This window comes from Crocodylus siamensis, chromosome 12 (genome assembly GCF_052110815.1).
Source record: "Crocodylus siamensis isolate JL-2025a chromosome 12, ASM5211081v1, whole genome shotgun sequence".
Classification (NCBI taxonomy): Eukaryota; Metazoa; Chordata; order Crocodylia; family Crocodylidae; genus Crocodylus; species Crocodylus siamensis.
In genome coordinates this window covers 37,815,401-37,840,430 of record NC_143406.1, presented here as the reverse complement: position 1 = coordinate 37,840,430, position 25,030 = coordinate 37,815,401, and the positions used below count along the sequence as shown (strand labels likewise).

The 25,030-nt window shown below is 42.5% G+C and overlaps 1 protein-coding gene across 3 annotated transcripts in view; it reads right to left on the bottom strand.

The window, feature by feature from the left end:
• EEF2K (eukaryotic elongation factor 2 kinase) overlaps positions 1-25,030 on the bottom strand; it is a 42,920-nt gene that overhangs the window by 5,866 nt on the left and 12,024 nt on the right. Inside the window, exons 3-18 of one of the 3 annotated variants that reach the window (XM_090023208.1) lie at positions 23,935-23,985; positions 21,917-22,017; positions 20,367-20,427; positions 19,384-19,421; positions 16,863-17,034; positions 15,308-15,457; positions 11,795-11,927; positions 10,826-10,953; positions 9,078-9,279; positions 8,660-8,727; positions 7,960-8,037; positions 7,110-7,172; positions 5,534-5,668; positions 3,961-4,149; positions 3,365-3,489; positions 808-986 (exon numbers count right to left, since the gene is read on the bottom strand). In XM_090023208.1, the coding sequence (XP_089879334.1) occupies positions 808-986; positions 3,365-3,489; positions 3,961-4,149; positions 5,534-5,668; positions 7,110-7,172; positions 7,960-8,037; positions 8,660-8,727; positions 9,078-9,279; positions 10,826-10,953; positions 11,795-11,927; positions 15,308-15,457; positions 16,863-17,034; positions 19,384-19,421; positions 20,367-20,427; positions 21,917-22,017; positions 23,935-23,985 (1,873 nt within the window). The remainder of the gene's footprint in view (positions 1-807; positions 987-3,364; positions 3,490-3,960; positions 4,150-5,533; positions 5,669-7,109; positions 7,173-7,959; positions 8,038-8,659; positions 8,728-9,077; positions 9,280-10,825; positions 10,954-11,794; positions 11,928-15,307; positions 15,458-16,862; positions 17,035-19,383; positions 19,422-20,366; positions 20,428-21,916; positions 22,018-23,934; positions 23,986-25,030) is intronic. The other 2 variants (XM_090023211.1, XM_090023209.1) reach the window with 2 other exon arrangements.

The following is a 25,030-nucleotide window of genomic DNA, read 5'->3' as shown; positions in this document are numbered from 1 at the left end:
CAACAGTATTTCACATTCTGCTCACTTCAGTTTTACCTTGTATTAGATGAGGCCACTAGTTTCATCTCTAAAGCAGGGAACCACTGGCTAATACCCAAGTGTTTTAACTTGGGGATCAGCCAGTGCCTAACAAGATCTGTGGTCTGGTAGGTAAAGGAAGCTTACAGGTTTTAGGAACTCTTGCCTTCAGTGGTTCCCATATCCACCATGGGACTTAGACATCTAACTGCCAAGTTAGGAAGCAGCAGCCAAAACATGGTTCCTTAAAATCCTCACTTAACTGCTGTCTAATCTCAGAGACCCCTACAAGCCCATGACACTTAAATGTCTGCCCTGCCAAATCCTGACAGTGCCAAACAGCTCAGCAGTGTTTAAGCCTCAGCTTCTCCCCTACCCCTTTGCGTTCTTCATCTCTCTCACCTCCAGTAGCAGACTTGACTGCTTGGCCTTGCACACAACAGTGAACAGAAGGAAAGAGAGGCTGGCTCATGTCCCTCCACTCCCAAGAGGATATCCTAATCTCTCTAGGTTATAAAGTATTTGAAGCTGCTTTCACTTCATATTTGAATGTATCCAGGTAGGGGCCGGGTGACACTTAAAATGCTGCTGGAAAACTCTGCTAGTCACTGGCTTCAGGTCAGATGAATTTGCTGTATTAACCCGTAAAATGCAATACTCCTCCTGAGGTCTCTGAGCCATCTGTCATTGTTTGCATGTACACAGTTCCCCCCTTAGCAAAAGAAGATGTACAAAACATGGTTAAATATACCAATCCACCAATAAGACTTGTCCAAGGCCATGACCTACCTGATCTTTGTGGATCCTTGTCCAGATTGAACTGTCCTGTCATTAACATCTCAGCTTCCCTCGCCAGGAGCAGGTATCGGGGCTCATCTTGAGTTCCATCGTATTCACCCCCTTCATCGTAGTCAGTCATGTTGAGTGCAGCATTATACCAGTGAAGGGCTTCCTTCCAGTCTTGTACTCTGATGTATAAAAAAAAAAGAGTTACAATAGTGTAAGTAAGCTGCCTTGTCTGTGAGATTCTCCAAGAGGGCTTTTGCTTCCTGAGGAGCTCTCTCTTCAGGTAGTCTACACAGATAAAAAAGAGTCTTGAAACAAATAAGCAAACAAATCCTGTTGTTTTGTCCTGGACATCACGAGGGGACCCGTGTGGTTCTGGCCTTAGCGGAGCAGTCTGGAATCTCCATGGTGTCAGCAGTTCAGCCTACTGCTTTCCTCTGGCTCACAACTGTTCCCACACAGTTTGCTAAGCTGCTGCTCTTCTACTTAAGGTTTTTAAGTTCGCACTGGGCTATTACCTTATCAGTAGCCTCTACACAACAACAACTAGTCAACAGGGCTAGCTGCAACCTCTTAAAAGGACAGGCATATGCGAAATTGAGGTACGTTTCTCTGGAGTTACAGAGCTCAGTTTGGCACAGTGCTGAATGACCTGATACTATCTGCAGAGGCCTTAACCATGAGCTTGCATGGAAGTGTGTAGCTAGTTCCACAGAATCTACATCACAGCCCTTATAATGAAAGAGGCAGAAGTCACTTTGCATGGGATTCACAGAGATGAACTACCAGGCTGTTCTGGTTCAGCAAGTTAATCCTGGTTTTGGAGGCTGCCTTCTTGTGCACTAGAACTTGAGATATTATTAAAAGGTAAGAGTTACACCTCTGGTCTTTATGCATTTGAAAAAAACATTAAAGCTGGGAATCGATTTCAAAGCATTGGGGTGAGGATTATGGGAGAGTATAATAATTGCCCCTCAAATCCAGGCAATCTGATCCCCTGGGATTCTGACATAAATAGATATAATAATTTGTCCTTTTCTAAGATTGGTATTACTAATAAAGCAACAGAAAGAGGAACAAAGTCCCTAATCCATCATCTTCTGTGTTCAGAAAGCTGGTCTATATTATAAATATAAAAAAGTTCTTACAAAATACACAAAAATCAGTAAGCAGAAGCTGGTTAGCACTTCGCAAATCACATGTCTTCAGGTCATAGCTACCTTGCTAAAATCAACTCTGTGTCACTCTTTCTATTCTAAACTCTGAATTTCATGGGCTTTACTTCATTCTGTCCTTAAAAATATATTGTCACTGAAGTGGTCCAAAATGGGATCGGTCATTTTAAATTTAAAATGAAGTGTTTGCCATGTGGAAAAAAAAAGATTTGCCAATTTAAGAATTTTTCTCCCTTAAAATTTTAACTCATCTTGGATTTAAAAGGCCTTAAAAACTGCACTCTAACTGAACTATAACATGAATTCTGTTTGCTAGTATTGTTATAGGTGACAAGGTTATGATGACTGACATTAATTACAAATGGATATTCTTTTTATATATATATATATATATATATAGAGAGAGAGAGAGAGAGAGAGAGAGAGGGAGAGAGAGAGAGAGAGAGAGAGAGAGAGTATATTCAATAGCACTTTTTTCATGATTGTTTCATTATTTCCCCTGTATGAATCCATCTGTTTCCCTTTTGCTGGATGTTTCTTACAGTAATGGGAGGGAAAAAACAATGCTTTTTAAAATAGAAAAATGTGAGCATAAAATAATTTAGGAGTAGGTACAGCACCCCAAATTATTTTAATTCATTTTTAAATGACTGCAGGTCATGCTGACAATGTCTCTTGCACTAATTTTCTCCAGAGATCCTTCTTTTTAAAAAAGACAAATGTATTTCTACTGGGGCCCAAGGCAGTTTTACCACCAGTTTCAGAGGAGAAAGGCATCACCATCAGTAAGCCTTAACATAAACAAAAGTGAAGTTCACCATAGGGTGCTGGCTTGCAAAAGTCCCATTTAAGCTCTTAATGTCACAGGCCATGACTTTCCCTGCTTCCTACTGCATTAGCCAAGAGATTCTTATCTCAGAAGAATGGACAGGGAATACAGAAATTTGAACCTAAGCTGTATACCTGTGTAAAACTCCTACACATATAGGCAGAAGTATAGGAGTCTGGAACTTGTCTCAAACCCTGAGACCTCACCACCTGGGAGTAAGTTCGTGTATTCTCTGCTGTATGTAGCTGCTCTTGTTAATACTGCCTCATTGATAACATCCCAATAAACCAGTGTATAGTTTGGCTTCTCTGGTACTTCTCCAGATAAAATAAAAGCCTACAGAGACATCCTGAATGTAACAGAAACTCAGAAATGCACATCCAGCCTCCATTCACATTGATGGGACATGCACATAGGAAGAATATGGCTTTCAGTTTGTAAACATTCCTCTTTGTGTTGACAAAACATTGCAGTCCCAAACTGCTTATACCAGTGAAATACCGCTATTAACTGTTCACTTCTGTGTATTGCACACATGGATACTGCTACACCATACCTGTCTGCACCAAGATTTATACCCGTGTCGTATGCTCTGGCTACCAGAATCATGGAAGGCCGGTCTCCAGCTTCTGCAGCCCTTAGTAAATAATCAAATCCTTTTGTTCTGTTTTCTTTTGTGTCCTGTTAAGGTAAAAGCAGAAAAAACCCCACTAAAATGGATAATGCTAACATGCCACTATGCATTTCTTCATCCAGCTGCCAGTACAGCCCCCACCATGCATCAGTTCCACAGGAGTTATGTGCCTTCAGGACTTCCTGAAATTCATATCCAGTCTGTCTCAAGCTGGACACCAAAAATGGAAGCACCAAAAATCAGAGACCACTTTTGAAAATGTGTACCTTGATGACTTCTTTAAGGTCAAACAACTAATCTGTGGCAAAGCCAGGAACTGAACCAGGCTTTCTGGTTTCTAGTCCTACACCTTAGCCACAAAGGATCTTTCTTCTTTTCAGGTGAAGGTCTGGGATTTCTAAATGTGTAAAATGCATAGTATTATTATAGTCTCTGGGCATGATTCTCCTATCCTTTTGTCAAGACAGAACACAAAAGATGCCATATGATTGGTCTCCATTTTGGGAGTTTTTGTTTACCTCTAAAGTGACTTCTGAAAGAATGTGATGCGGCAGCTGGGAATACATGAGTCCTAACCCAACGATGGCTTCCAGCTCCCCACAATCCGCAGCATGCTCCAGGTGAAAGAGAGCAGTTTCCTGATCCCAGTCCTTATCCTTCTCACAGAATCGTCCAGCTTCATGGTAGCGGACCATGGCCAAGTGAACCTGCAACCCAGCATATAGGATGCCACTTAGAGAAGTTGAGCGCACATAAAATTGCTGGTCTAATTCAGCAAAGCACTTATATACATGCTTATCTTTCAGCCTGGCACCTGTCCCCTTGACTTCAACAGGTCTACTCATATGCTTAAAATTAGTCAGGGACTTAACTGCTTAGCAAATGTGTATGCAAGAGCACAGTAAGTTTGTACGATGTGGCCTATTTGATAATCCAGGGTGCAAACAGACAGAACATACACAAGTGGCAAACAGTAGTATAAACCACTTACACAGTGTGATTTTTCACTGCTAGTGGAAGGGTAACAAAGCAGTCTATGAGCCTCAACTGCCTGGGCTAAAAGACACAGCTGGCAGCTGTTACATAAATTTTCCCCCTCATTAATGTACCTCAAACTGTAACTTAGTGGAACTCTGTCAGCCCACTAGGATTTGGAGGACAGTTGCATGTCTCAGTGGATCTGTTAGGTACCTTAGGCCTTTAAAAATGCTGTAATGGTAGGACCCAAGTCTAGGAGCAAATGTGATCTACAGGAAGCCAGGTTTAGAACTTCCTGCTTCTAAGGCTTTGATAGCAAACAGGAGAGGATCTGCTTCATAGAAGCTCTAGCTTACATCTCTTTGCAAATGCTGCTGGGGGTACAGCAGGGATGTCAAATTCACCTAGGGCCCTGGGCCGGATCCAGACTATGGGATAGTTTCCTTGTGGGCACCAGATCGAGCCAGAGGCATGAGGACTACTGCAGGTGCCACTGGCAGCTGTGGCAGCAGCAAGGGGTCCAGAAATGTGAGTCCAGAGGTGGCCAAGCTTGCTGCTGACGGCTGTGCCCAGTCGGGTCCAAGGGCTCAGGATTCTGTGGCAGGCCACACCTAGTTTTCAGCGTCCACCAGTAGCTTGGTGGGCCAGATTAAGAGGCTCTGTGGACCAGATCTGACCAACAGAGCATTTGTTTGTCACCTCAGGGTAGAGGAAAAGATGTATCATTCCTTTTCCTATCTGCCAAAAGTGGGAAAGGTTTCTTAGCACAACTAAAATATTGGCTCCACTGAAGTCAAGGGCAAGGCCTCATCTCAGGCCAGGATTTCACTACACACAATTTGAGGTATATTAAACCTTTTGGTCAGCCTCTAATTTATTAACTAACTTGCCTGGAGTATCAGGATATGGATCCTATGTTTGGGGTTCAGGTAGACTACCCCAGAGGCCAGGTGACCCAAGGGCTAACAGACCCTCCCCCAGCATATCAGTATTTTGCTTCTCTGTCTGAACACGTCCTACCTTGGTAAGAGGAGCGGGTTGCTATATAAATAATAATTCACAAAATATATTTTTCAAGTGGAAAGAAAAAGCAATAAATAGAACCATTGGTACCTTCCCCAGGATGGATTTCCCAATTTTCTTTTCAAGTTGAAGTGCATTGAGTCGTTGAATTTCCTCAGCAACACAGGATGGTCTATGGATGTGGACTCTGGAAGAGTTGTAGAGATTCCATTTCTCTACACTAACCTAAAAAAGCGGGGGAGGAAGAAGTGTATTATACTTTGTACTTGAAAATAAAAGGGCACTAAGCTACTTCCATACATTACCAAGCAGAAATCAGAGTCCATTAAATCTACTGTTTTATTAGCAAGTGTTTTTAATTTAGGATGCTGCTTTAAAAAGGCACAGGCAATCGCTTTTTTAAACAAAAGCTCATAGCAGCTCCTTTTCTATCATCCTAATGCAATTAGCAAGAAGCGCTCCGTAAAGAACAGTAGCTAAAACAAAGCACCAAGACTAAGCAAAACACTTGCTTAACTTCAGTATGTGAATAGTGCTAGGGATACTCACATGCTGAAAGCAAAGCCTGGGCTTAAGTGTTTTGCAGGACTGAAGCTTTAAATAACAACATTTTAAATACTGCTTATGCTTAGGGACAAATGAAAAATACCCGATTAAAGTCTACTCGCATTTCTTGGAGTCTAAGTAGAGCAGAGACTCCCTATGCCTGAATGAGGATGATTGCACCAGAGAGCTTGCTAAGAACTTTTCCCCAACTACTCAGTTGGTCTAATAAAAGATATCACATCTGTTAAAAGAACCTTGTCTGCCTATGTCCTTAGCCCAACACAGCTTTAACTAAAAACCCGATTAAAAACATTATACTTGCTAGGCAAATATGTGTGTCAGTGTTTACTGGGTCTGTCCAACCCAAACTAGAATTTTCTCTAAAATTTCTTAAGGAAAGTATATTTTTCAGATCCATAGGTGGATAGGTACCATTAGCACAAAATCAAATCTATTAAAGAGAACCCTCTAATGTATGTTTCTGATGTAGAATTTCAATCCATAAATGTTTTTATTTTCTGCATCAACAACAAAGATTGTATAAATTTTGCAAGGAGTTTGGAAATCCTAAATAACAAAAATAATTATGGATTGCTATGAAAAATCTCTTTTAATTTACAACCACAGAAAAAATGATAAATAGATAATCATAAAAAGAGTTGCATTTTTCAGAAATATCAAAAAAATATTTTCACCAGAAAAAATATATAGTAGTAACAACTATTCTGACACCCAAAAACTACAGGCTTTAAAAAAAGAATCACCCAACAATGTACAGGACACAATGCAATAAATATAGCATGGTAAGCAAATAAAATCTAGTTATGCGAGAGAAAAGAAGAAGTGAAAATTATGTCAGTGGGAAATTCATGCAGAATTACTGGTTTATTCCAGGGACTGTTTTTGGAGTTCATGGGAGCGTTATTTACAACAGCACTTCTCTAATTGAAAAATTAAAAAAAAAAGAGAAAGAACATGTGTGTCAATAGTAATGTAAAATAATTAAAAGGAATGAAAATTAAGGTCTGACGTAGCAATGTGAAATTAGATGACAAGGGATGGAACATAAAGAAGAGACCAGAATGGTTAACTACCGTCTGCAAAGATTTGTTTTATTTACCCTTGCAGAACTTCCCAAACTGTCTTCATCAGATTCCTGTCTTCGGTGGTAGTTTGAATGGCCCTATGTTAATGTAAAGATTTACATAATTTAATTTACGTCTGATGTGTACCGTCTATGATATGACTACAAACAATTTCCTCCCAATTATGTTAATGATGAAAACAGCTTAGGCTGGGTTTTTTCCCAGTGACTTGCAGTATAGAAAAGAAACTGAGTTGAGCTAGTAAAACTTATAGTGCCAAAACATTATTCATACAAACTGGATTTATTCTATTAAACTAACAAAAATGTCACTTATTCCTGCCTCCTCAAAGATAAACTTCTCTTTTTGCAAATGGTCTGACCACACATGGAAGCAGAGCTGCATTTACTTACAAGGCACCAACCAAAAAGCTATTTACAAGTTTAAAGTCTAGAAATAAGAATTCTGTACCAGTGTATTAATGACCAACTGCAGTCTTAACTTCTAAAATACGCCAGACCACATAATATGCAGTACATCAGGAGCTGAAAGTCACACTCAGAGTCCCATTATAATTGGAAACTCTTTACAGGACGTGCTTTCAGACCTCAAAAAGCACCATATGAACCAACAGCAATCACATTTATTATTTTGTAGGAGATTCCACGTTGCAAATTCTCTTTTCCCTGAAAGCAAATTGTAAACATGAAAGTTGAACAATCTATTTTAGAATATACAGGAACATCTTTCCTATAATTTTTCATTAATTCATTGCAAAAGTCAGATGACAGGATGTAATTACATACATACATTCTTTGATTGAAACACCTTAAAATGGGAGAAAGAGCCTCAGATCACTGTGAAATCCAAAATAAAGCTTTTTACCTTTTCTCGATGATCCATTTCTTCTAGATCACTTCTCTTTTCACTGGGATAGCCACTGTCCCCACCATTTTCAAAGTCCTGCAACAACATAAACAAAGTTTCATAACACTAGTGCATTTTCTTGCAAGAACCTCATACAACAGGCATCAATTTCCATGAAGCTTGTCTGCTTTTAAGATAAGGATTACTTAATGTAATAGCAAGGGACTGTACTGGATAAACCTCCTGGTCCCTTCCAGTCTCATCCCCTTATATCTTTTCACGAATGTTTTGTAGCCAGTGAAGAAGCAGCTGCAATGTCTGTTGCTATGGCCTTGGGTAGGCTAGTTAAATAACCTGCAGAAGCCTGTAGTTGTTCTTTCAGGTGAGGTTTTCTACCCAGCCTACACACATAAAATCAGTAGGGATTTTGTCAGGCTTTCATACCACAGTAGCCTGCAAAAGCCCTAGAAGGTGACATCTGGGCAAGAAAACACATTAACACCTTTGCTATTAAAATTCACTGGACGCAAGTGAACTCTGGGAAGAACAGTAAGAAAAAATTATATTCTTTTTGCTTAAAATTGAAAATATCATATGTGTGATGGGACCAACAGCACTGAACACAGAGGGCTTTGCTTTCTTTTTCCTGAATAAAGTCCAGAGGCAGTGCATTTACTAAAGGAACAGACAACTCATCCTCTCTCAGCAGCACACATACCCTTTGGTTATCAAGGTGATCGTGGTCTTTGTGAACCAAATTATCCACTTCATTGAACACAGGCCAATCTAGGAAGAATAACATTTTGTTTATTATTCTGGGAATACTGTAGATGATCATGTATCAGGCAGAAGTGCTACATAATGGAATCTGACTTTTATTAAAGTGTTTTCAAGAAGGCATCTCAAAGAAGTGAGCGCATCATTAATTATAAACAGACATAGCTGGGGTTTTATTATGACTTAGCAGAAATATTTAGATGTAGAAAGGGGCAGACGGAACTTCTGCAGTAAATCAGACTCTGTAAGTAAGTAACCAAACACTTGAAAAAATAAGAAGTGTTTTTGTTAAAATGTCGAAGAACTGCAAACTTGGTTTTACAATGTTATATGCAGAGAAGACACACAGTTGGACTTACGGAGCATGTCCATTTTTTGGCTGTGAGGTGTTGCTGAGGAAGGAGAACAGGGCAAAGAGTCAAATGCCATGTCGCTCATGCTCTCATCTCCAGAGTTTTCAGACAAACGGAAAAGCAAAGGAGGCCGACTACCAGAGATTGTCCTCACCCGGTTGCTGCCACATTTTTCCTCTGTGCCACGTACAACTGTCTGAGCAGATTCCTTAGGAGAAGCAATATGAAAGTCCTATTACTCTCACTTTTCTTCATTGCCCTCTGAATAAGGAGTGCACACTAAACTATGTATTTAACAATGGCTTCATGCATGTGGTCAGATGATTACATGTGCATCCATACTTCTATAAGCTTGCATGTATGCATGGGCACATCTAGAATTTCCTAAAGAGGGCACAGCACACTGTCCCTCAGACCACATGGGGGTGGAGATAAGGAGCAGCTGGAGCTCCCAGGCTGAGAAGGGCTCCACAGAAGCTGGGCTGGGATCAGGTGCTTGAGGAGGGAGACATAGCCTCCATCTCCAGCTGACCCATACATGGGTTGAACACAAGAGCTACTCTTGCTGGGGGCTGGAGGGAGCAGCTATGCAGTATGCAAGGCTTGGCTGATGGCAATGACATCAACAGTTCCTCCTTCTAGCCTGCTTTGTGCCCAGTCACCCCCTCCCAGCATGTCCCCCACTGCCTGGAAGCAGGTGCCAGAAGAAGGAACCTGCATGCTGAACCTGTTCCCAGCTGAGCCTGGAACCCTGCAGAGCTGCTTCCTGGGGCCTACAGCTGGAGTAGGTCAGGAGTGGCTCTATGCTTCCCTCCCACCCCATGCTTGTATCAACTGGGAACCACAGTGGGGGTTGGCTTCCTCCTTCCAGCACTTTCCACCTGCCAGCAGGAATCACAGTGGGGGTGCACCAGGTGTAAACAGAGAAAATCCATTCACTACTGCTTCTCCCTGCTGTACCTGGCACCCTGAGCAGCCACAGCTCAGAGCTGAAGCAGGACAGAAGCAGACACTGGGACTCCCCTTGCACCCATGTCAGTTGAGGACAGCAGCAGAAGGGGAGAGTACATCTATACCACTGCACCCTCCCCCGCCCCAGATCCACCCCTGCATAAATATGCTTTAAACCTCACAAAAGATGAACTTCATGAAGTCAGAAGGAATTTTACGATCGACTAGGCTGAATTTCACTCCAAAGTTTTAGAGCAGATTCTACATGCTTCAATCAAACAGAATACACCTAACTAACAACTGGACTTGTGTCTAATTAGATGCACCCAAATAATCCAACTGTTCGCTTTTTAACACAGCACACTGCAGTACCATGCAGAGATACCTGAGCTAGCATCAAGTGAAGCAACTGGCATAACAGAAGCAATAGAGCCACTCAGCACGGTGCCCTGCCCAAACCAATTAGCTCTGCTAAGAAACTGCTTCCTTGGCCAAGAGAGCTCAGGTATCTCTGCACAGCACCACACTGTATTCTGCACATATAACCTTTGTTCCATAATTACCTTTTATCCACAGGATCTACAGAACCTCCTAAGGGCTGAATGCTTAAACATATATCTGATGAATATGCTATAGGGTTTCATGCTGATTAAGTTTACAGCATCAGTTCAGGGGCCAAGTGTAAAGTAAGCATTGTAATTATGGTCTCTTTTCTGGGGATTTCCGTTGCTCTACACGGCTTTTTTCAAGTTACTATAGATTTCTCATACTCTTTTATTAAGCTTTTTGCAGCAAGCACTTACAAGCAGCTTGTTACTGTGATCCAAGGCATCTTTCTCTTTGGATGAAAGATCAAAAGGTGCAAGTCCCATACTTTTGCAAATCTTGTTGCAGGAGTGAGAATGAAAGAATAAGGCCATACCCCGTACACCTGAGGATATAGGTGAAGAAAGGTTTTACCTAAGTTGTACATGATAGATGGGACATTAGGAACTAGAACCCTAAAACCCTGTCCTTGAAATTATCCATGTAGCCATGATGCTTTGATAACTACATTCTGGAAAGTTTTTAGATTTTAGAAAAAATACAAGAACTTATAAGGTTGTGAGTTAAAAGAAGAGAGATGAATTTAAAAAGGAAATTTTCACTGTGAAAAGTTGCAGGCTTAAAAAGGTGCTTCTTCACACACATGCATGCTCTTAAAATTTATTTTTTAAAATCCGTGAGCTTTTCACTATAAACTGTCTTGACATCTGTAACAATGTTAAATCCTCAAAAACTCTAGCTAGGACATAGGTGGTATCAAAACAATAGAAATACATGAATGTCCTGAGAAACACAGCTGAATTTACTGCCCTGCAGGAGACTCTTACAACACCTTCTCTGCTTGGATCCATTCTTGTGATTCAGCAAGGAATTTAAACAACCAGAATTATTCCTCTCAAACTGCAGGAAACTTGGTAATTTCATTACTTTCCTGGTTTCCCAATGCAGCTGGCAGGAGGCAAAAACACCTCTCTTTTTAAATCAGGTACTCTGAATCAAGACCAGAAATCCCATTGCTGATCCCTTGTTCTGCCAGCACATCACAGACAAAGGGGGTGTCTTCCCACTCCAAGGACACAATAAATGTCCTAGTTGTTTGCATTCTATCCAGCAGGAACCTGCCTGCTCTGGCAGCCTTATGAGTGCTCAGCAGACTGCTGAAACAAGAACAGCAGAAAAAAAACAAACCTACTAATAAAAATATTAAGGAGCACAAATGTCTTTACCAAGGTTGCCATCACCAAAGTCTGCACCACTCTCTGTGTGGATCTGAGGGTCTGTGTACAGGTCTCCAACTCCTTGGATATCAACAACAATAAGCTGGTGTCCTGAACGCTCAAATGTGAAGTGGCTAAAGGCCTGTAGGGAAATAAAAAAACCCCATCAATGGGCAGGCAGCAGGGGAGCGAAAGTCACAACATATGTGACTGTTTCCATTTTAAATGTGCTTAGGATCACACATTAAAGGTAATTAATTTATCTTGGGCCTGGCCCATTGCTTACAGACCAGTTTAAAGACAGAGGAACACACAAGAGAATCAGATCAGGTGTTAAGTATAAGGATTCTAGCAAGCAGTGACTGAAAAGACATATGTGATCACAAACTTCTCCTTTTTGTAAGTGCAAGGTACAACTCCCCAGGATCGGATGTGTCTAGGGTCAAGCTAAGAGAGCACAAATCGTGTTTCAGTTATTTGTGTGAAGTTGATGAGATGGCTCATGTGACTAAAGCTAAAAAGATGTGGCCTTTAATTTGAATTAAGGGCAAATTGTTTGACTGAACACAGCCCTGCACGTTGCATCCAAGCCTTATCCTCAGTAACAACATTACTTAAAGGCAGTATTGTAAATTTACATGTAAATACTTGCTCGGGGGACTGTTCTCAAAGCCTTCCCTGGAGAGGGACCCACAGACAGATCACCTACATGGAAAGGGTGGGGGTCAAGTGTCTCTATGCCATGGCTTCCTCAGCCTACAAAACAGGGAGGGGATGAACCAGGAGGTGGGTATAAAGAGGCCAAAGGAGAGAGCCAAGAGAGAAATGCATCATCACATCCTTCTTTATTATGACCTCCATTATCTCTCCTTCTTAAACATGGGATGCAGAAACAGCTCTCATGAAGGACAAGGCTAAAAAGAGCAGCAGTGTGGTCTAAGCCACTGCAGTCACAGAGCCTCCTCACAGATAGACGCATACCTCTGGTCTCACAGCTATGTAGTCAGAGTGCCACCTACTGCTTCTTCTGTGGTTGGGCAAAACCCAGTCCATCTCTGCCAAAGGGAAACGCAAGCATCTTCACAGAGGTTTTCTACCTCTGGGTTTGCCTTTGTGAGCTGTCCCACTGTATGGATGGGGAATCTGGCCCTAGGGATACTAAAATGCAGCTCTGTGAATACTGCATTTAAAGTGTGCCAAGCATAAAACTCTTTTTCTTTCATAGTTTCATAGTAGCTAGAGTCGGAAGGGACCTAGGTAGATCATCTAGTCCGACCCCCTGCCTTAGCAGGAAAGAGCACCGGGGTCAGATGACCCCGGCAAGGTGCTCATCTAACTTCCTTTTAAAAATCCCCAGGCTAGGAGCCTGCACCACTTCCCCTGGAAGCTGGTTCCAGGACCTAGCCGCCCTGACTGTGAAGTAGCGCCTCCTAATATCTAATCTAAACTTACCCTCCGCCAGTTTGTGACCGTTATTCCTGGTCACTCCTGGCAGCGCACGGGGGAACAGGGACTCCCCCAATACCTGCTGATCCCCCCTGACCAGTTTGTAGCAGGCCACAAGGTCCCCCCTTAACCTTCTCTTGTGGGCTTTATCAGAGCGGTACTGTTTGGAACCTTGTGGGAAGGCCCCCAGAAGGGCACTGCAAGGCTTGGGTGGGGGGAAGTTAGATAAACATTGTTATTGCAGCTAATCTTATGAAACATTTTGTTCCCAACCTCTAAAAAGGATAGTGCTGATTTACTGTGCAAAAGATCAATCAGAAACTAAACCTCCATCCACATTAAGCAACACAGCAAACACCAAAAGTTTTAAAATGCTGATCACTTTGTGCATACTACCATTATTTTTCAGTTCTTTCATTAGACCCAGTAGTGTTAAGTCATTAGTTGATGGGTTTTATCTGCTGTGTTTTGTTTTGTTTGGGTTCTTTAAATTTGCAGCTTTATTTATATAAATAAAAGAAATATAACCAGAAAAGACTCAAGTCACTTATTCAGGGGATTATCTTCAGGTGCTGTAAGCTGCCTGAAGTCAATAGAGAAAGGCTGATTTATACAATGAGCTATATCATGTAAGGGTCTGGCCCTCTGGTTATACTAAGTTAGCACAACTCTTTGCAGTATCTAAGGCCTGATACCACTTCTGGTAGCAAAATCTCTCCTTGAAATGGATGCTGTGACAGGCTCCCTGGGAAGTTCCCTGGGAAAGTCCATAAACAGACAAGGTTCTTTGGGTAAACATGATATCTTTTATAAATTTAAGTAAATTTAGGTGGTCTAATAAAAGATACCACATTTACCCAAAGAACCTTGTCTGCTTATGTCCTTAGACTAACCTAGCTATAACCAACTACCAGGAAAGCCCAGGAAGACCATCCACTGATGGGGCACTGGGGACCTGACCACGTGCAAGCTCAACTGAAGCAGCTGGTGGGCTGCACAGCCCAAACCCAACACTGCTCTCCAGAACTCATGGGGACCCACGCTGGAATACACAGCTCAAGTGGGGCTGAAATAGGGTGGCTCAGTGGGCAAAGAGGGCATCTGATGAGAGAAAAACCTGGCACGGAGACCCCGTGGCACCACACGTCCTGGAACAGCATCTCTGGACCCAGAGTGCGCCAGGGTGAATTGGTAGTACCACAACCTTCAGGTAGGCATAGCGGGGCATGCTTCACAGCATTACCATACCTGGCTGGGTGGCAGGATGGGCAGAACCTGGACAAGAAAGCCAGCCCACCAAGAGGTATTGCAAGCCTAATAGGTAGGTGAATGGAAGTTGCACTGAGCACTGAGGCACCCACATGTATAAGGAAAGCACTTGGTATGGGGACATCATTGCCTTGCTCACTGTATCATCCAAGCTATTTAATTTGGATTTTCAGCTATGTTGTAATTTTTGGAGAAAACAGGACAGCCGCAAGCCCCCTGCAGCCATCATCCTCATCAGGCCCCAACACAGGAGAAGAAAGCCCCATCATCACATCTGAGTGTTACCCAGGCTGATCATAAACATCTGTGTAGAATGGGGTGTAGGGGAGGAGAAGCCCTGCAGATGTGCCAATAGAGTTGCCCTGCGCCATACAGGGACCACTAATCACTACCACCAGAGGAAAATCCAGTAAAAACAGCAAGTTGGGTGGGACAATAGACCTAGATATGATGTGGCTCAAGAGGTAGGGCATGCCCATTGGCTGGTACAGAGGCTGCGAGCCTGTCAGAACTGTACACTGCAACTAAAATACAACTCAGTTCTTTACGGTGCTGAAAGCTTCCAGAGAAGTACTGAACACCTTCAACATCTAGGGAAATCAAACAGAGCCAGGAGGCAACCCTCTAGCATCTTGCAGGATCAGGCCTTGCATAGACAGAGCCTGTGCTGTGACCGAATAAATTAATTCCACATCACCCTGGAAAATCTGCAGCGTCTTTTCTTGGCAATAACAAGTGCTGTTTAAGTGAAGCCAAGAAAATCCTTGCAGTAGGCAGGAAGTACTCAGAAAAGGGTTGAAGCCTCACTTGTGGGGTAAGACGAATGTTGTCGTCCCGTACAAAACCAGAGTTGGAGTTGTATTTGATATATTTGCCCTCTATGTAATGTTCCAGATGAAAGAGGGGCTTTCCAGGCCTGTTCTTCATTTCAATAATGCAGGTCTGCACAATATCCACCTGGGAAGGGAAAGGGAAGAAGCGCTGATTAAAAGAGCACTTTGCTCACACCAAGAATAAAGCATGGGAATGGTGCAACTGGGCAAACTTTGGCAATAAAAAGATGCAAGCAGTTGCCAAGGCTTGTTTATTTAATAAGAGGAGTGGGGAGTCACATGCTTCTCAAGTTGTTGCAGAATTACATACAGTAGCAGTCACCAAAAAATTACCTACTGAAACTGTTTATTGAAACAGCAGTAGATAAATAAACCCTTCTGAAAAATTCTGAGTGCACATCAGTTTCCTATTTGATTTCACTACTTTACCTGTGTATACAAACATACAAGATGGAACCTGAGTAACTACTGTCCAAGCTATAGGAATGGATTCTCTGTGAAGGACTGATATCCACCTTTGCCTTTTACATTCAGGTGTTTTAGGCCCTTAGAGAAATTGCTTTTGGCCCTAGGGAAAATCCACTTGAACTTAGTCTCACTTGGTTAGCTTCTAGTCTTTTCCATTGACAATTCTCTTCAGCCTCTGAGCATTTGATATGTAAAACATCACCCTCACAACACTGTTCTCTCCTCATAGAAGCAGAATTTAGACAAACTAAAATCCAGGATTTTCACACTGGGAAAAACTTTTGATCTAGCCTAGAGCAAAACCCTAAGCCCTGTCTGGAGGGACGGGGGAAGGGGCAAGGCCTGAGAATCTTGAGATTAGCCAAGGCTGGCTCAGACTCACTTTGCTTTCTGCACCCTTTTGGGGTAAGTAGGGTCTTGAGAACTGGGTCCTGGAGGTCAGGAATGAGGGGACCAGCAATTTCCTAGTCCCTGTATGGTCCGAGCCTGATTTTGTGGGTTTTGGGGCCTGCTGATTGGCTCTGCAGGGAAGAGAAGTCTGGTAACAGACAAGGCAAGTAGGATGGAGGAAGGGAGAAGGAGAAGGAGGAAGAGGGGAAATGGGAGGGGGATGCAGCAGGGGCCAATAACGGGGTTGGTTCCAGCTGCCTTTTAGCACCTGCCAAGCAGGGACTACTGCTGTCTGCCCACTGCCTCCATGCGAGTCCCTGGCCTGCCAGTCCCCACCCTGCTACCCCTGCCCCACTGTTCCCAGGCACTCACCACCCAGATGGTTCCAGCAGATGTCCAGAAGACCCATCCAAGCCCATTTGACTTAATTTTGTCTGCTCTCTGGGAGTGCATCTGCACAGTCACACACTCAACCTATATTATTGCACACAAAACTACTTTATTTATTTCACCCCCCAGAACACAATTAATAGAAGTTCACAGTAGAAGGTATAGCTTTTTCTGATCAATTAACTACAGAGCTAAACCCTCTCTGAATTGCTTTGAAAGTCTACCCTCTGAATGCAGAAAGGCTGTGTTTGCTTATTGATTCTGTGTGCACTTTAACATACCTGTTTTGGTGGCTTGTGCCGGTTATACTCCTCTCCCCAGAGTTTTGCTTCCATTTGAAGTCGGACATCCTCAAAGTATACATCCCTGTCAACGGTCTCTATGTATCGCTTGGCAACATAGTTGAAGGCACCTTTCCAGTTTTGAGTGTGCAAAAAATTGGACAGCTTTTTCCTGCAACACAAACCAAATGTGGGCAAAAGGGCAACTGAGATCTTCAATTCAATATTCCCCATTCCTTGCCTCCAAACACACCAAAAGCTGAAGGCTCCACAAATGAACAGCAGCGTAGATCTGCATCTAAACCTGTGAGAGTTCCCAAATACTCCAGTTCAAGGAATACAGAACTGCCCAGCTTTTAGCCCATATAAAGAGTTTGGAGAAAGCAGAATTTTGCCTGAATCTCTGTGACAGGCTGAAAGACATTTCCCACCAATATGCCAAAGCAGCCTTGTGGCTTGGCTACCATAGCATGTTATTGCTCTGTACTCTTCCATTTCCTTTTTTATCTCAAACAGAGAGCATGAGATCACAGTGTTTGCCTTAAGCAAACCAATCAAAAGCCAAAGCCAATCATCTTGTCTTGCAGAAAATTAAAGGGCATGGCAGGTAATTTTAAAACTATGAGAGGAAACAGCCCTCTCCTCTGATAGGGTAGCCTGCTGCTTTTACAACACAAGAGCTGCTGCTCTCAAACCCTAACATCCCAGGAACTAGTACTGCAGACAAGAGTTCTTTCTTTTCTGATGGAGAAGTCCCTAAGGTATGAATGCCTCAAAAGTGAAGACAGAGTCTGAGTATGGGACTGCTAGATGTTAACAGATGGATTAATACATGTGCATAGGAAACTATAGAGGATGCCTGAATTCAAGTCAGATAGAGAAAATAAATGGCTTTTAAGAGCTTCTAAGCAGTCACAGGCAGCTTCCAATTTGGACCTTGCTCCCTTCCTAATGCAAACTGTGCCTATTTGTGTGGGACAACAGGGAAAGAAAAAGGCCTGCAGGGTCCTTCTGTCTGCATTTAACAAAGGCAATTACAGAAACTACAGACAGACTAGCTTGGAAGCAATGATCTAGCAAGCAAGTCTAGCCAAGCTGGGAGTGCAGCAGTGGCTATCTGGAGGAAATGGTAAGCATGGGAAAGACATGTCTGGAGTCACATGGAGCTTGCAAGAACACAGGAGACAATATCTTTGCATTGCTGCCAGTGACCCTTTGTCACATCCAGGGGAAGAGACACTGAACAAACACGAATTAAACTTCTTCAAGAACAGAAGCCAAAGGAAATGACGGGCCGCTGAGATGCCATTTGCATTTACAGAGCCTGGAGTCACTAACTCAAAAGAGCAATTTGGTCATTTAGGAACCGGAGCTGAAAGCAAGATGCTGACAAACTAAAGTCTGTTGCTTCCTATGTGTAACTACATCTCGTTTTGCAAGAATGGAAACCATTTGGTCCAATCCATGTTGTGGGGCAAAAGGCTATTTTGTCCCTTTGTCCTGAATATCCAAAACACTGAACTTCTAGCTACAGAAGCTGCTCTCCCTCCCACAAGTGAAACCAAATGTTAAATCCAATTATTTATATGCCAATGTTGGAAAAGCAGAGGAGCTTGTCTAAAACTTGCATTACATTCATTCTCCAGGAGACATTCATATCTGGAGGCTTGAAAGAAAAGTGATTCTTCTGGCACAAACTGGTTCACCAAAGGTGCTGGTGTCCACAGCAGTATTCTCAAGCTTTCCTGAGCAAAGGAAAATCCTCTTCATTCATCAGTTCACCCTGCTGGAAAAAACCTTCCCACTCCACCCAGAATCACAATGATTAGTCTAAAATCTATCTGATCCAAATTTCACTTTCTGGTTGAAATAAGGCATTCTGTGACTGTCCTGAATCCAGCTATTCCTTTCCCTCAAGTCTGTATAACCCTGAGCCTGTGTTTGGACTTAAAGACATTGCCTACATCAAATGTTCCGGCCAATTGGGAACCCGCTGAGAATGAGACATGATGAACCTGCTTCTGCGTTTGAGTGAGTAGCTGGGCTACAGTGGATTGTGGAAGTGGTATATTCCAGTCCTCATTTTTACAGATCTAACTGCTGATTATGTTTGCACTGGAGCTGATGCAAAGGTACCTGTCCCATGGAAGCATCATGGAATATTGTGCTTCAACCTCTCAATGCATTTCCATGCTTTCCTGGAGCACAGTCACTGAATTATCCCCAGCAAATGCAGCAGGCAGCTCCTTCAGTGGTCTGTTCCCTACGCTGGATCTCAGAAGATATAGGGAGAAGGAAAGAACAGCTACAACTGTGCCTGGCACTTGCAAGACATCATAGCTGAAAAGCTTTCTGCTCATCCTAGAGCTGGGATGTAGTTCTCCACCCAGCTATAGTAGCCATGCTCTCACCTAGTAGGGAATTTTACTCTCTGCAAGCTCCCTGACCATGTCAAAGTGATGCTTACAACGACAAGAAATACTCCCAGGAATCCCAAAGGAAAAAGCCAGCAGACACTTACGTTCTGAAACACTCTCGCATTGCTCCACGACCAAAGGGCTAAGGGAAAAAAAGCACACAGTCACTTGCATGGAGTTAATCTCTAATAATAATTAAAATTTCCACATCGCCCCTTTACATTGTGAGAGATGCTGAAGCACTTCCCAGACAACCTGAAGAAAACACCACTGGAGAGGAAGGTCTAAGGATTAGGACCAAAAGCCAAGAAGTGGGGATCAGGACTAAAAGCAGGGAAGCGGAATTTGGATAAAGGCATCTAGAGTAAACCTCCTTCTAAAGCGGAACCAATTGGCTGCTGCTTTAAGGCATCAATCAAATACCTGTCCAGCTTAAAGTGAGCTCACAAGCCACTGCCCCAAACAGGTGACTTCACAATCCCCAACCCCTAACTGAGCCCTACATGTCAGATGTGACATTAAGACTTGCATCTTGCCAAAGTCCAGGTACTTCTGCAGAAGCACAGAGCAAAAAACATCCACAGCTTCTCAACTCACACCATGATTTAAGTGGGTGGTGGGGGCCCCAAACTTATTCTGCAAAAAAATCCAAGCAGTATTTTATCCTAAGAGCAGAAAATACTTGGAAGCATAACAGATAAAAGCAGACTGGCTGCCAGGTGGGGAGCTGTAATTAAAGTCCTGGCTCCATCCACATTTCCCTGGCCAGCAGGAACTAGGAATGTTGCTGAGACAGCAGACCCAGCTCCTAAAAGGGAGTGAAAGCCTCACAGTCTCCGTCTCTGGCTGACCCATGCATAGTTACTACTGGGCTGGGGAAGGACTGCCCTGCCTTCTTCTCTATCCCAGTGGAATGAAAGCTGTTGTGAACTGAACATAACAGGAAAGCAAAGGGATAAAACAAAAAATGAGAAGCTTGGAAATTCCTGTGTGAAACAGAGTCAGCTTTCCTTCTTCTACATTAGGGAGGAAGTAAAATATGGTTGCTTATGACAGTAACAGAAGAAAGAGACGGGCACATTCTTACTTGTGCAGCCATTTTGATTAGAACTTCATCTTTGACCCAGTCTCCAGTAACGGCATTGTATCTGCAAAGATCAAAATTAGGGTTTCTGATTAAAATGCACAAAGAACCAAAGGAGGTTTGTGCACTCATCATGCCTAACCCTGACTGGGGAAGTGTTGTTTATCCTCAAGAACTTTCAACCCCACATATTCACCCTGGGCTTGTCTGTCAATCAGGGAGCAGCCTCTTCAGAGGACCATGTGGCTTAGCTCACTTGAAGCCTTTGAGCTAGTTCTAGTATACTATACCTCAGGTTGACAGCTCAGAGCAAACTAAAGCCCCGTCTACACTATTGGTTGGCTCTGATTTGGTCTGGCATTAGAACTCCTTCATGCTGCTCTGGCAGTTGTAAGAGGGGGTGGAAATGGCTCCTGGAGCCATTTCCCTGCTGCACAGCAGCTCTTTCTTGGTGGCACTAGGTTAGAATAAGGACTCTAAGCTGCTCCCAGGTCTTGGTATGGGGGATGTTTGCAGGCACATCAGGGACAAGAACAGAAATGGACCGTGGGAAGCATATCATAAATCAGACACCTCAAAGCTGCTCAGAGTTGCACCAGGATATAAGCAAGTCTCAGCACATCCACAGAATATAAAAAACACAGGTAGCTTTGCCCCACCCTGCATCCTCCAATTTTCAAGTGCATGAACAAGATAACTGAGAACTATTGTGTCAGCAGTGCGCCACTGCCTAAAGCCTGGCTTCCCTGACCAACTCAGATGCTGTTTTATGAAAACCATGCTAGCCATTCCCTGGTAGAGATGTCTCCTTTCAATGGTCTGCACTGTACAGTCTTACAGCAATGTCAGGGGGATATTTCTTTCTTTGTTTATCTGATTATCGCAATAACCCCGAAGCTGCACTTTCATAATTAAAATATACAAGTAGTCAGCATAAGTCAGTTCCTCATATCTGAAGGCATGCAAACATGTCACAGCTGTGTGGTAGATACACCTTGCAAACCATGTGCCTGAAAGGCTGTCTGGAGGTGAGAGATTGGGCTGGTTTCGGCACATAGGCTACTCCGTGGTGTTCTGGTCCTTTTAAGGGTTTACATTCCAGCCTCAGGCAGCAGAGCTGCATGTACATGCAAGAAAGAAACTACTATTTTAGGAAGGAACAGAGTGTTACGAGCCGGCAGATCTGTTTACAGCTTTCAAAAAAAAAAAAAAAGAATCAATTGTATCACTTTCCTTATTGAAATCATTCCGCAGACTTGCAAAGAAAATCAGCCAAAACCCTTTCACATTTATTTCCCGTCCATTTCTCATGAAGCCTTAACAAGCAACTAATGTGGGGGCAATTAGAATATGTCACAATTTCTTGACTGAGCTCAGTCTTTCTAAAATCCTGGGTAGTTTCAATTTAGATATGCTCTTGCCTTGGATACTGTAGATACTTCTCCATCCGGAGCTACTTATCCGGAGCTTGGAGGAAAAATTAATGCAACCGTCTGAAAAATAGCCATGTAAGCTACTTCAATCTAATGTCAGTATTAGAAGCAGAAACAGACCTGTAACGCGTGGCATATTCTGTTTCAATGTCCTCAAGATGAAATTCTGCCCAGGGATCAGGCATGTGCTTAGCTTTCTCAATGGCATGTTTCCAGGTTTCCTATAGAAGTTGAAAACTAGCAGGTTATTTATATCAAACAACAACCCAGTCAAATTTTCTAGTGCATGTGTTCCCCAGTGCTGAAAAGGAATCTGCACAGCCCCTGCTGCCCACAAGGAATCAGTAAGGCACAGTCCTGGGACCAGGCAGTACAGATTTCTCTACAGGATGAGACCACATTTGAGACCGTTCCCCTCTTCTACCACTATTTGGTTGTGGCCAGGCACAAACCACCATGTCACATGTTACAGTTTCAAATCCAATCATACTGAGGTTAGAAACTTAAAACGTTGGATTCTTATTTCATTTGCAATTTCTTTATTTCATTCTGAAGTTACTGTTCTGAGATCAGAATGGTACAAAGTGAGTGTAACACACACAGCGTGACAACTTTATCATTGCAGCATCTATTACAGCGCTCTGCAATCACAGCTAGTCGCCATTGTTAAGATCAGCAGAGAAATTAACTAAAGCGAATTATATGTTAACAAAGCTAGCGTGTGCTGGCAGCGTAAGTAAAGAACAATAATGCTTTATACCATAAAAATCCAGAATCAGAAAGTCTTCTGACAACCAAGACCCCAAACCACATGATGAAAAAGCAGAATAAATTAGTATGTAATGAAAATAGATGATTATTACAGTTCCAGACAAGTAGCTATTTCAGTCTCCATCAAGTCACAGTAACTCTACAAATCCCTATGTTGAAAATTTGAGCGTTTTCTCCACAGATCACTCTAGATGTTTTTCTCTTGACACTTTTCCTGTCTCTCCCTTTCATACCGGCCCTGAGATGCAGTCTTGCAAAATGCCAAACTCCTTCTGCAAGGCAGCATGTGAATGAGAGGAAAGAACACAGCAGTTCCCAGACTCTGCATCAGGCTCTTATCTGAATGGGAGGCAGGAAATAGTGATTTCTGGGACACCGGTTATTATTTCTGTAACTAAATTTGAACAATTAAAAAATACTTCTAATTTCCAAATAAACTTGAGAAGTAATCTAAAGTAAAGCTAAAGCCCAGTAAAAATCTGTATCAGTGTTGAAATGCATTACAGATAATCCTTGCTTTATAGCATGCAACAGAAGGAACTTCTTTATGAAAGAATGTAAGTTTTTAAACAGGCAACAAGTTTGTTCTATTCCAATCTAAAAACAATCAAAATACCCATCCAGTCTAATGTTAAAACCTAAATATCTCCCACTTTCAAGGAAGTTCCTGTCATACCACATGACAATTAGAGCTGCCTTACAACACAGCTCCCAAGTCAGCGACAGCTGATTTGCCTAGGGCTGAAGGCAGGTGTGGAGGAAGAGAGGAACAAGACAAAAAAACATGTATGTTCCCTTAAAACACCACTGAAGTACACACCCACATTTCTAAGAATTATTGTGTCATGGGGTGTGAGAGAGAGAGAGACACAGAGAGAGGCCAGGAGAGCTTGGGGGCTGGTATTCTTCCTTGGTCTGTATCCTGGAAGGCGCCACATGTCCCCAACAAGTATTAATGAGAGTTTAGGGCACAGAATTGAGCCCTAAACTTGTTCTGAAAACTAGAATACAACAGAGAAAGATTATTTGTAGCACCCATTATATAAACATCCCACTGCTTTTCCCTAGATCATGCATGTGGGACAAACCAGAAAATAGAAACAGCATAAAAATGCTCTTGTATACATTTGCTTCTATTAACAATAGGAAACAATGTGAAGAAACAATATAAAGGAAGTAACTATTTAGGAACAAAAGATAAATTCCAGAGAACAAAAAAAGTTATGAGCAATGTTCTGCTTTGATGATTTCTATGGACTGAGTTGTATCCGCTTTTTCAGGAAATAAAATAATGAATAAAAAATACCATTAAAAAAAAGTCTTAAAGCATCTACAATGTAAGTTGATCACATCTCATTTTAACCTACCCGACTATGGTCAACCACAGAGCCATGCTTAGAATGTTGCTGTATGTCACTCTAAAGAATACACGAGAAACATTAGCATAGCAAAATTAACAAGGCAAATTAAGTGCTCTCTTCTTGTTTACTAACTGAACAGATTAGCTTTTCATTATTTCAAAGCTGATTTTCAAAATGCATATTCCCAAAGCAAATGTATCCACAGAACATATGAACACAAGTCTATTCAGGTGAACTGGCAACCTCTTTACTGACAGATAGGAGTTAAAAATCTCTCACTTAATAACATACTAAATAAGTTAGAAGCTTATTACATTTCTCATGCCACTGACCAAACAGGTCCGCCACCAAGGTGAGTTTACGTTAAATTCTGCCTTGTTAAAGAATCATTTTTTCCATTTCACTATCACTGTGCTAAATGGACCCCTAAGGTTTTACCCAACTAGAAGGTGTGTTGTTAAGACATGTCAGCTGACACATGCTAGCTAACGTTTTCTAAAAGTGTCCTGTAGACAAGGCAAAACTTAACTGAATGTGTCGTAACTGTCTTTAAACTTTAGCCCATATTACAGTCTTCGCTGCCCCATCTATATTGGATGTCTCTGTGTGACACCACAACCTGCAGCACAGACAGATCCAAAGTATCGCAAGACGTTAGTTAACGCTTGTTAATCAAACACCTTTAAAACCTAGTCTAGATGAAGACTAAGACATGTCACAAGTTTGCAGAGTCCCCATTTAAATGGAGTATATTAGGAGTGTGTCAAACTGTAACTACAAGCTGCTTGTAGTCCTCATGCTCCAAATGTGGCAATTCAAGGGTTGCCTTGCAGACCACACCTCCTAGGAACACACCCAGTAGAAATCCTGCCAATGGGTCTCATCCCTTTGCATGGGATGGTGCAAGTGAAAGGAGCAGTAGGGAGTGCAGGATCCAGCCACTGACTGCAGGCCCCTGACTCTTCCACAATGTTATGTCAGGCCTTCAGGCTGAAAAAATCAAGTGCAACTAGAATATACTGCCAGGAGCTCATGGTGGAGGTCACTGACATTTAACATCTGGGTGCTAGTGCCAAATTTTAGGGGACTCACCACAAAATAC